At 48.5% G+C, this 12,351-nt stretch overlaps 1 protein-coding gene across 11 annotated transcripts in view; it reads left to right on the forward strand.

Annotated features, from left to right (window-relative positions):
* Positions 1-12,351, forward strand: part of SUGCT (succinyl-CoA:glutarate-CoA transferase) — a 965,969-nt gene that overhangs the window by 75,587 nt on the left and 878,031 nt on the right. For all 11 annotated transcript variants that reach the window (XR_004538045.1, XM_033930269.1, XM_033930264.1 and 8 more), the window contains exon 6: positions 656-776. Coding sequence is in view for 10 of the 11 variants with exons in the window: in XM_033930269.1 (XP_033786160.1) it covers positions 656-776 (121 nt within the window). In the remaining variant the exon portion in view is untranslated. The remainder of the gene's footprint in view (positions 1-655; positions 777-12,351) is intronic.

Here is a 12,351-nt window from a genome sequence, read left to right on the forward strand (position 1 = left end):
TGAAAATAAAGTACTTGTAATGTTCATATAGTTATATTAGCTACCTAGTTCATATAGTTCATAATGTTCATATAGTTATATTAGCTACCTAGTTAATTTTTTTAGAAACTAGTAAAGTAATTATTTACATTTAGTGAAGAGTAACTGAAATCAATAACTAGTTACTTTTTATCCTAAGTAACTAGTAGCAGTAACCAGTTACTTTATTAACAGTAACTAGAACAGCACTGAGTAATGCATTTGCCAAAAGAATGCTTTTGTACAAGAACCTGATTCATGAAGGCTTTTCTCGCTCTCTGTGTATATAGTAAAACATCTTGTATCAGTGCTTAGATGTTTATATTCTGGTCTTTTCTGCCAATATAGACTAAGGCCTAGATTCACTAAGCCCACCGATCTTACCTGATCTGTGGGCGATCCAAGGCAGGCCGATCGATTCACCAACCATCTTCATGCAAATGGGTGCGATCGGAGGGCACGCCCTTCACCCATGACACGGATCGCTGGAGAGTGATCCCGACGCATCTACTTTGCTGTGTCAGAATCACCAAAATCCCTTTATTAAACTGGGGGGGGGGGGGGGGAAGGCCTGAATTTAACTTTTGGAAATAGTTTAGATGTCTTAACTCATTGTTTTTGCTTTTACTTCTTTCAGTTGGCAGCAGCCTGTGATGTTTTTGTTGAAAACTACATTCCTGGGAAGCTGGCTGAAATGGGCCTGGGGTATGAAGATGTCAGCAAGATTGCTCCTCATATTATTTATTGTTCCATAACAGGTACTTTACTGGGGGGGAAGGCGGGAGGGAGGCAGGGGTGGGTCAGAGCCGGACGAGAAGATATTTGTGGTTTTTCTCAATTCGCGGTCCAGCTCTGCCCCTATCCCCCGCGAATACTGAGGGAAAGTGTATTGCCTTTTGGTGGTGATCTCTTGTCTGCTTATTAAAAAGTTATGTTGGATAATTTTAATGCAATTGTATTTCTTCCCATAGAAATGTTTGTAAATTCCTGGATGGACCTGGTAGCAAATTTGATTTCTTCCTAGTGTTCTTGGCTATTGCATCTTCCTGCCAAGAAAAAGTGATATTTTTAAACTTATAACAACTATTAAAGCTATATAAATAAAATAAAAAAATGGGGGAGGGGGCTTCAGCAGGTGAAACATCAAGTCTATTGTCTGAATAGGTGAGATGAGGAGGTAAGAAGGGGCTGAAAAGAGAAGAGGGGAGGTTGAGAGAGAGAGTGATCAAAGTGTTGCAGCCTGTCTTTATACATTTGATTTTTTTTCTAAAAATAGTATCTTCCAGATTGACACTCTTAAATGACTTTTGTTTTTGAATCTGATAGGGACTAGGTGATGAGGCCTTTCTTTTGTAAGCGTGATGTTATATTTGGGTGGGAAGGTCTGGGGTTCTTCCTGATATCTGTGTTGATGCACAGGAGAAGAGGAAGCAATTCCTGTTGATACGCCTGCTGGTTCTATCTTTGGGCTATCATTTTTTTTTTTTTTTTTGTAAAACTGTTTATTCACAAGAGCAGAAAATACACGCATAACATAAGGATCTCAATTATTTTTCCCAATACAAAATAAAAGGCAACCACCCAACAAGAGACCCTAGACAACAGTGAGAGTCCAGGCCTGTGTTCTGATAGCCTGGAGCCCTCCAGATCCAATCCCAAAAGCAACCCACCCACCCACCCACCCCAACCCAAGACTCCCCAACCCCCAAAACCCCTCCCTCAACCCACTGGCAATATGGGGACTACTGGCTTTCGCAATCGATTGACCACCTGGCTTTTTATCATAGGGGGCAAAGTATCCAAATAGGAGGCCCAAATGGACAGAAAAAGCTTGCTCCGAGATCTAGAAAACCGAGCGGACATGGACTCCCAGACCATTAAAAGATGAAATTTATTGCGCCAATACCAGATGGTGGGTGGGGAGTCCTGTAGCCAATGATTAAGAATACATTTCTTCCCCACAATATAACCCTTACGAATAAGCAAATTGTCGCCTGCAGAAAGTCCTCCCAAATAGCCATCCGCCAAAAAAATAGTCCCTTCCACCGACGAGGGGAGCTGATAACCCACCAAAGATTCCAAATAACACCGGACCTCCAACCAAAAGGCAGAGATAGAGGCACACAACCACACCCCATGCGCCAGAGAGTTAGCAACCCTGCGACATTTCAGACAAATAGCTGTAGGGGCACACCCAAAATAAAAGGCCTGTTGCTGAGAGACATAACCCCGATGGAGAACCTGAAAGTGACATTCCTGGAGCTCAGCGCTCTGTACTACCTGAGGAATCTGTCGCACCAAAGGAGCCAAGGATGCCACCCGCGGGCGACATCCCAGGTCCCGGGTCCATAAAGTCAAAAGCCGCTGGTAATCCCGCCTAGGCTGCAAAGCCACCAATCTACGATGATATTGAGAAATAGAAAGCCAATCCCACTGAGCATCAAAGAAAAATTCGTGCAAAATGACAGCAAAAGACCAAGTCAAAGAGTCTCTGGGCAAAGAGGCTACATAATGAGAAAGCTGCAGATAAGCAAAATGATCCGTCGTACCCAAGGACCAGGACGCCTGGAGAGTCAAAAAGGGAACAGCACTGCCATCCGTCTGTAGAAACTGCTCCAAAGAGCGGAGCCCCTTCCACGCCCAACGTTTGAAAACAACATTTTCCTGTCCAAGACTAAAGGCCGCATTGCCCACTATGGGCAGCAAAACAGAACTAAAAGGCAAATGACCCCAAAACTGAGAAACACATCTCCAAGCCCAACGGAGCGGCTCCACCAAGCAACTACGGGCCCCAGGGCCCAACCGCACCTTCCCATCCCAATGTAAAAGATAAGGCAGAGCCCACGGAAAGAAATAATCAACCTCCAACTCCCGATCAGTATACTGAGAGCTGATAAAAAACCAATCCCGGACATGCCGAAGCAAGCAGGCCAAATTATACAGATGCACCAAGGGAAGACCCAAACCACCTATTGCCCAGGACCCTTGAAGAAAAGAACGATGCATTTTACCTTTCTTGCCTCCCCAGCAAAATGAGATCACCAATCTCTAGAGGCTCAGGAGATCCTTTTTCAAAAGAAACAAAGGAAGCGTTTGCAAGACATATAACCATTTAGGGAAGATAATCATGCGAAAGAGATGAACACGGCCCATTAATGAAAGAGGGAGATTCAGCCAGCGACGCAAGAGCCCTTTAGTCTCCTGCAACAAACGATCAACATTCAAACGGTACAACGCGGAGACATCCATGGAAAACAAAATACCAAGGTAACTAAAAGAGTGACCCGCCCAACGCAAAGGAAAATCCGGTCCCCAATCCACCCGCAAAGAGTCCGGGAACGCCAAAGCCTCCGACTTCTGCTGATTCAAACGGAAACCAGAAAAATCCCCATACTCGCGAAAACACTCCAAGAGGGCAGGGAGGGAGGCCCGAGGATCTGTCAAATAGACCAAAAGGTCATCGGCAAAAGCCGCCAGTTTAAAATGATGAGCCCCCACTACCATTCCCATGATGTCCGGGTTACCCTGAACATCCCGAATAAGAGGATCCAATGTCAAGATAAATAACAAAGGCGAAAAGGGGCAACCCTGGCGAGTACCCCTACAAATTGGGAAAGGATCGGAAAGAGTATCGTTGGCCCACACACGGGCCACCGGGTCCGCATAAAGAGTCCGCACCGCCTGAATAAACCAAGGGCCTAGACCATACACTCGCAAGACCTCAAACAGAAAGCCCCAATCCACCTGGTCAAAGGCCTTCTCGGCGTCAAAGCTGATTATCAAAGAAGGCACCTGATCCTGTGTAGTCCGTTCCAGAGCCGCCAAAATACGGCGTACATTTTTAGCAATCGCGCGGCCCTTCACAAAGCCAACCTGCTGATCGGAAATAAGACTCGGGAGTACCAAGGCAAGACGGGTAGCCAAAACTTTAGCGAAAAGCTTAGCCTCAAAGTTCAACAAAGAAATCGGTCTGTACGACTCGGGTCTATTCGGATCCTTCCCAGGTTTCAACAGAAAGATGAGCTGCGCTACATTCAAGTGGCGAGGAAGCACCCCCAACCCAACCGCCTCATTGAACACCAAAGCCAACAAAGGCGCCACCTCAGCTCGCAAAATCTTATAAAACTCACTATGTAAACCATCCGGGCCAGGAGATTTACCCAATGCGCTAGCCTGGATTGCCCGCTCAATCTCCTCAGCTGTAAACTCAGCCTCCAACTGCACCTGAGAGGAAGCTGAAAGAGTCGGGAGATCCCGACCAGCTAAATATTCCGCCCCATCTAGTGGAGGATCGGAGGGAGCAGAATATAGGTGCTCAAAAAAATCTCGCAAAACCCTATTAATGTCTCTATCAGTATGCACTATCTCCGAGTTCCGCGTCTGAACAGAAGCAATACGCGTGCTACCCCGCTGCTGTCGAACTAACTTTGCAAGAAGTTTGCTACTCTTATTCGCAAAACGATAAAGATGAAACCTATAATGCTCCATAGACCGACAAGCGTGTTGGTGTAACAGAGAATTAAGCAAACACTGGGCCTCCAACAATCGAGCACGATCCGGGAGTGCCCGGGTACTGCCATAATGTCGACGGAGAGAAGAAACCAGTCTCTCCAGCCGAAACAGCTCTCGCTGGCGCGCTTTACGCTGAAAACTAGCATAAGAAATAATCTCACCCCGAAGGACAGCCTTTGCCGTTTCCCAAGCTAACGAAGGAGTGGCAAAATGAGCCGCATTAGTATCCTGAAAAGAGCGCCACCGGGCTACCAGATGTTCATGAAATTTGCTGTCACGATAAAGATGGCTAGGAAAGCGCCAACCATGAGGGGTCCCTGGCATCCGAGATAACTGCCAGACCAGCGCCACCCACGCATGATCAGAGACCTCTATAGGTCCCAGCGTAGAATCTAAGATCTCCGAAAACAAAGAGCAGGAACAAAGAATATAGTCTATACGGGATAAAGAAGCATGGGCCCGAGAAACGTGGGTAAAATCCTTCTCCAAGGGATGCAAGACTCTCCAGGCGTCCACCAAGTCGAGGGAGGCACAAAGAATTGCAATTCCAGTGGCAGATTTCCGAGATTCCCTCCCCACCCCAGACGAGCGATCCCAAAGAGGATCCGCCACCTCATTGAAATCACCCCCCACCACCAGGGGAACATCTCCATAGACTGACAAAAGATCCGCTAAATGATGAAAAAATCCCACGCCCGGGCTATTGGGGGCATAAAGATTGCAAAGAATATAAGGTTTAGAGTTCAAACTAACCGAGGCAATCACATACCTACCCTCCGGGTCCTTAAGGACATCCCGTACCACCAAATGAAGATGTTTACCCACCAGAATAGCCACCCCAGCCTTCTTACCCAAAGCAGGGGAGTCCAGGACGTCTCCCACCCACCAAGTTCGCAACTTGGCATGCTCCGCAGCTGTCAAATGCGTTTCCTGCAGAAAGGCCACGTCCACCCGGTTCCTCTGAAGCTGTCGAAGCACCTTCTGTCGCTTTATTGGGGAATGAATGCCCCCCACATTCCAAGATAATAGCTTAAGGGACATAAAAGTGAAACAAAAATAACCAACAAGGAATCAAAAAATTCCAAAGCCTAGGAAGAGGCTTCCCAGCAAGCCCCCCTCCTAAGGCCATACCCATGCGGAAGCCAGTGCCAGCAGTCACCCCGGATCGAAAAGAACAACTCTCCCCACCCAACCCTCCCCTCCCCCCAAAACCAACCCACCCCTCCCCCCACCAAACCAATCCAAACCCCAGAACCCAACCAACCTACTCCCACCCCACCAAGCCCCTCCTGCCCCACCCACCCCATCCCTTCCGGTCCCCGAAGGAAACCAATCACTACAGACGCCCCCTCCCCAGAATCCCCCCGAAAACAACAAAAGGGACTAGGCAAACCCCAAAGAGCAAAACAGACAGAATTAGAACCCATACCACAAACCCAAGACATCATATAATGCCACAATGTCCCAGGATGGGCACCTCTACCCAGAAGAACCCACCCCAATACAGCCCTCAAAAAATGCAAACCAAGAACCCCAAAACATGAGCTCAATAAGAACCCCAAAACCCCCACCCCAACACCACTCCCCCCCTCCTAGTCCAGCGCAACATACAAACAGCCCACCACACATCCCCAAACATGCACCGCACCCTAGTCATCAAGCTCAACAACGCCCGCTCCAGAAGGTGAACCAGGACCTCCGGCCACCAGAAACAGCCCTGGCCGTTCAGGAGTGGAAAGAGATCCTGGGCCCCCTCAATAAACAGGAAAGCCCCACAAAACTAAACTAAAATAAAATAATAATAATAAAAAAAAAGAAATAGGTTATATATGTCCCGGGGCACAGTCACAGCTCAGAGCAAAAGAGCAGAGCAACACTACAGTCAAAGACAGAGCCGGACAAGTCCATCCAATGTCCTAACAGAAATCCAATGAGGAGCCCAGGGTTGCAGCCGAGCCCGAAGAGAGAGTATCTCCGAAGACAGGCATCCATCAGGCCGGACCAGCAGTGGAGGAGATCACACCAGCAGCACTAGTAGAAGGCAGGTCCGCATTCCACGCATCCATCATGTTCTGCGCCTCCGCTACGGTAGAGCAAAACTGAGTAGCGCCATTGTGATGAACCCGCAACCGTGTGGGGTAGAGGAGGGCGAAGCAAACATGGCGTGCTGCCAAGGTAGAACACACCGGAGCAAATGCTCGCCGTTGCTGAGCCACTTTGGTAGAATAGTCCTGAAAACAGAGCACCCTGCCGTTTTGATAGGTGAGAGAGCGCTCGCCCCAAGCTGCCTGAAGAATAGACTGTTTTTGAGCATAGTTCAGGATCTTTGCTATTACCACCCGCGGCCGGGCCTGATGAGCAGAACGGAGGCCCAGGCGATGCGCCCTCTCAATACGGAGCGGGCCCAAATCAGCAGGGAAGATGACGGAGGCAGCCAGCCAGGTTTCCAGCTCACCCCTCAAGTCCCGCTCTGACACAGCTTCTGGAAAACCAATAAAATGCAAATTGGACCGGCGAGATCTATTTTCCAGGTCCTCAATGCGGTCCTCGAGGGCAGAGACAAGGCGCTGATGTCGAGTCTGGGTGTCCTCCACGTGCTGCAGCCGATCCTCCACAGCACTCACCCGCTGCCAGAACGCTACCACCTCCTGGCCCATAGCGTCCAACGAGGCTTGGACCATAGCCAGCTTGTGGTCCAGTGGCAGGAGTTTTTGCTCCAAAACGAGCTCCATCGCCGCCGTGACTCCCGATGTGATTTCGGCGATCCAAGCCGGCCCCTCCGTAGCGGCTCCAGGACTCGGCGGCGCCGCCATTTTAAGGTCTCCCTGCTTGCCGCGGTGCTTTTCCTTGCGGGCCGATTTCAGCGACATGCCCCTTTAGAATCGACCCGGAACTCGCCCACAGGATCCGGAGGGGTGGAGGTGCCGGAGGGCCCAGTCCAAAGGCTCAAAAGCCGAAAAACTCCCGAGAAGAGAGGGGAAACTGCGAAGGGCAGCAGGAGAGACACAGGCTAGCGTCCATCCCGCTGCATGGCGTCACGTGATCTCTGGGCTATCATTTCTTTTTGCATTTTCCATGTAAATGCTTGATTCAGCTAGTGTTAAATAGATACCTTTTTTTATGACCCAAAGTAACAAGGCTTTTCTTGATAACAAATGTCCTGTTCAGCCACCTATATGGTAAAGGGGAATTACAGTAAGTAGCTGAAATTGGTCAATGTGAAGAAGTTAGAAATGTTGTATATACCTAGGACATGTTTGGTTTTCTTCTTATGGTTTATTTTTCCTAAATATGTTAGCCTCTTTCCTAATTGGATCTCTCTCCTTTATAGTGGGCTTATAGGAAGTTCTGTGATATTTTTCTAATTTAGCAGAGGTGTTTATCTGCTTGGTTTTCTATTTCCTTTAATTTTGTACATTCACGTGAACTTTTTCCTAAATGCATGTTATATGCTTGTATGATTTAAAATGCAACTAACCCCTCCAAAAAACCCCCCCAAAAACAAAAACAATGTGGTCTCACACATTGCCTTTGATGACTGAGTGGTTGAATTCATGGATCACCCTTCACCTGTGTGAGGATTGGAGAAATGTAATGGACCCTATGAGTGCAGTTCTTCCTTCTGTCTTAGGTCTGTCTTGCATGGAACTCCTCTTGTATGAGGAAAGGCTTAAGAGGTTGGGTTCTTCACTTTGGAGAAGACAACTGAGGGCAGGATGCAGTGGCGTACCTAGCATGTGTGACACCCGGGGCCCATCATTTTTTGACACCCCCCCCCCATCTGTACGAAAAACATGATTTTTAGTAACAAGCCACATGTCGCACATGAGTACCAAGAAAAGGCAGCATCTTACATACTGCAGTGAGCAGTACAACATCAATACACCCATTGTAAAACTAAACAAGCCAGACTAGTACAGATCAATCCTAACAAAAAACCATGTCTTTCGAACACACAGAACAAAGAAAACACCTTCGCCTAGTATGGAATATGTAATCACAAACTAACCCCTCCCTCTTTTACAAAACTGTAGTGTGGATTTTAGTCACATAGAAATATAGAAAATGACGGCAGAAAAGGGCCACGGCCCATCTAGTCTGCCCACACTAATGGCCCACCCCCTAACTACCTCCATGAAGAGATCTCACATGCCAATCCCATCTTTTCTTAAAATCTGGCACGCTGCTGGCCTCAATTACCTATTGTGGAAGATTATTCCAGCGGTCAACCACTCTTTCGGTGAAGAAATATGTTCTGGTGTCGCCATGAAATTTCCCACCCCTGATTTTCAACGGATGCCCTCTTGTTGCTGTGGGTCCTATAAGGAAAAAGAGATCCTCTTCCACATATTTGAACATATTTGAACGTCTCGATCATGTCTCCCCTCTCTCTGCGTTCCTCGAGTGAGTACAGCTGCAACTTACTCAGTCGTTTCTCATACGGGAGATCCTTGAGTCCTGAGACCATCCTGGTGGCCATTCGCTGAACCGACTCAACTCTCCGCACATCTTTTTGGTAATGCAGCCTTCAGAATTGTACACAGTATTCCAGATGGGGTCTCACCATGGATCTGTACAACGGCATTATGACCTCGGGCTTACGGCTGACGAAACTTCTACGGATACAGCCCATGATTTGTCTAGCCCTGGATGAAGCTTTCTCCACTTGATTGGCAATCTTCATGTCTTCGCTAATAATCACCCCCAAGTCACGTTCTCTACAGTCCTTGCTAGGATCTCACCATTTAGGGTGTAAGTCCTGCATGGATTTTTGCCGCCAAGGTGCATAACCTTGCATTTTTTGGCATTGAAACTTAGTTGCCAAGTCTTTGACCAATGCTCCAGCAGGAGTAGGTCCTGCGTCATACTGTCGGGCATCGAGCTTTTGTCGGGCACTGTACTTTCATCTGTTGTGCGGTTGCCTACTATGTTGCATAGTTTGGCATCATCGGCGAATAATGTAATTTTACCTCGAAGCCCCTCAGATAAGTCTCTTATGAAGATGTTAAATAGGATCGGGCCCAAGACTGAGCCCTGCGGCACTCCGCTGATCACCTCCGTCATATCGGAGAGGGTACCGTTTACCACTACCCTCTGAAGTCTACCTCTAAGCCAGTCCCTAACCCATGCGGTTAATGTTTCACCCAGTCCCATCGAACCCATCTTGCTCAATAACCTGCGGTGTGGAACGCTATCAAACGCTTTGCTGAAGTCCAAGTACACGACGGCCAGGGACTCCCCTATATCCAGCTTTCTTGTTACCCAGTCAAAGAAGCTGGTCAGATTTGATTGGCAGGACCTTCCCTTCGTAAAACCATGTTGATGGGATCTCGTAGATTCTCCTCGTTCAGGATTGTATCCAATTGGCGTTTGATTAGTGTTTCCATAAGTTTACTCACTATCGATGTGAGACTCACCGGTCTATAATTCTCAGCCTCCGTCCTGCATCCTTTTTTGTGGAGTGGAATGACGTTAGCCATTTTCCAATCCAAAGGGGCTCTTCCTGTACTTAGGGAAGGATTGAAGAGCGCGGATAACGGTTCCGCCAGGATGTCACTCAACTCCCTGAGCACCCTGGGGTGTAGTTTGTCCGGTCCCATAGCTTTGTTCGCCTTAAGTCTTGATAGCTCCTCGTAGACACTGCGCTGGTGCTAAAAAACGCTCCACAGTTTTGTAAAAGGGGGGATAAAATAGAAATACATAGACAAAGTTTAAATTGAACCAGCAAGAAGCTGGACTCTGCATACAATGCAACACCACAGAAACAGTGACACATGTCTCCTAAAGCAATAAATAAATAGAAAATTTTTTTCTACCTTTGTCTTCTGTGGTTTCTGCTTTCCTCATCTTCTTGTAACTCTCTTCCTTCCATCCACTGTCTGCCATCTCTCTTCCCCTTTATGGCATCTTCTCTCCTTCTATGCTCCTTCCAGAAACTGTATGCCTCCCCCTTCCATCTCTCCTTTCACCCCCATTGGTCTGGCATCTCTCTCCTCTCCTTCTCTCTCCCACACCTCTCCTCTGCAATCCCTTTCCCTTTTTTCCCTCATTTTCCTTTTCAATTTATTTTCTGCATCTGTCTAGATTACGTTCTTACTACCCTCTCATCAGTGTCCTTTTTTACTGTCTACCTAAAGCTTGCCACCTCTTTCCCTCACCCCTCCAGTGTTTCCCTAACTCAATTCTTTTCTCCCCATCATGTACCCTCCTTTTATGTATCCCCTCCTTTTCCAACCCTCTTTCTCCAACCCTTCCATCTAGTACCTTCTCTCTCTGTCCACTTCCATCCAGCGTCTGCTCCCCTCTTTCTCTCCTCCCATTTCCTTCTTGCATTTGCTCCCTTATCTCTCCCATCTGCCCTTCCATCCAGCATAGACTCCCCCTCTACATCCAATGTCTGCCCTTTCTCTCTCCATCCACCCCTCTTCAATCAGCATCTGCCCCCTTTCTTTCCCTCCAATATCCTTCCCCCTTATGTCTCTCCCCTTTCTCTGTACATCAATTCTATCAGCACCACCCTTCCATACCACCCTGCCTCCTTTCTTTTCCTCCACCACTCTTCCATTCCAGCAATCTTGCTCCTTTCTCTCCCTTCATTCAGCAAGGTCCCACGATGACTGTAGCTGCCGGCTGCCAGTCCACCCCACTCCGACATACTTGCTCTGGAGTGGACTCAGCAGCCGCATGCTGGAAGGTCCCACGATGACTCATCTGCTGGCTTTGTTCCGGAAGAAATAAGTTATGTCGGAGGGGGTGGACCCGGAAGACGCAGGGAGTTGTGGCAAAGTCCCGCAATGACTGCGTCTGCCGGGTCCACCCCTTCCGACGTAACTTACTTCTTCCGGAGCAGAGCTGGCAGATGAGTCATCACGGGACCTTCCTGCACCTCAGCGCAGCTGCCGACTCTGCTGCAGAAAAAGTAAGTCAGAGGTAACGTGACCATTTATTTTTTTCATCAAAAGGGGACATCTATTAATTGACTGTGTATCCTTTCTTTCTGCACTCCGGCCCAACAATTGTCCCTTTCTATTCCCTCCCTCCTTCCTTTCCATGTCCTTGGTGCCCCCAGTGCCTCCTTCCTGTGTCCATGGTGCCCCCAGTGTCTCCTTTCCGTGTCCTTAGTGCCCCCAGTGCCTCCTTCCTGTGTCCATAGTGACCCCAGTGCCCCGTCCTGTGTCCTTAGTGCCCCCCGTGCCTCCTTCCCGTGTCCATAGTGCTCCCAGTGCCTCCTTCCCATGTCCATGGTGCCCCCAGTGTCTCCTTTCCGTGTCCTTAGTGCCCCCAGTGCCTCCTTCCTGTGTCCATAGTGACCCCAGTGCCCCGTCCTGTGTCCTTAGTGCCCCCAGTGCCTCCTTCCTGTGTCCACAGTGCCCCCAGTGTCTCCTTCCTGTGTCCATAGTGCCCCCAGTGCCCCATCCTGTGTCCTTAGTGCCCCCAGTGCCTCCTTATGTCCCCCCACTGCCTTCCAGATTTTCTTCACCCCCAAAGCCAGCCTGCCTGCCTGCCTACCTATCTCCCTCCCTTCCTGTAGGTCTGTAAAATGCTGGCCTACATTTAAGGCAGGGGTAGGGAACTCCGGTCCTCGTGAGCCGTATTCCAGTCAGGTTTTCAGGATTTCCCCAATGAATATGTATGAGATCTATTTGCATGCACTGCTTTCAATGCATATGCATTGGGGAAATCTTGAAAACCTGACTGGAATATGGCTCTCGAGGACCGGAGTTCCCTACCCTTGATTTAAGGTGCCTGTTTTTAGAAATAGCTGTGATTCTATCAACAGCACCGATGCATGCTTGACACGTGATCGACGGCCGTTTTTAG

This window comes from Geotrypetes seraphini, chromosome 2 (assembly GCF_902459505.1).
Source record: "Geotrypetes seraphini chromosome 2, aGeoSer1.1, whole genome shotgun sequence".
Lineage (NCBI taxonomy): Eukaryota > Metazoa > Chordata > Amphibia > Gymnophiona > Dermophiidae > Geotrypetes > Geotrypetes seraphini.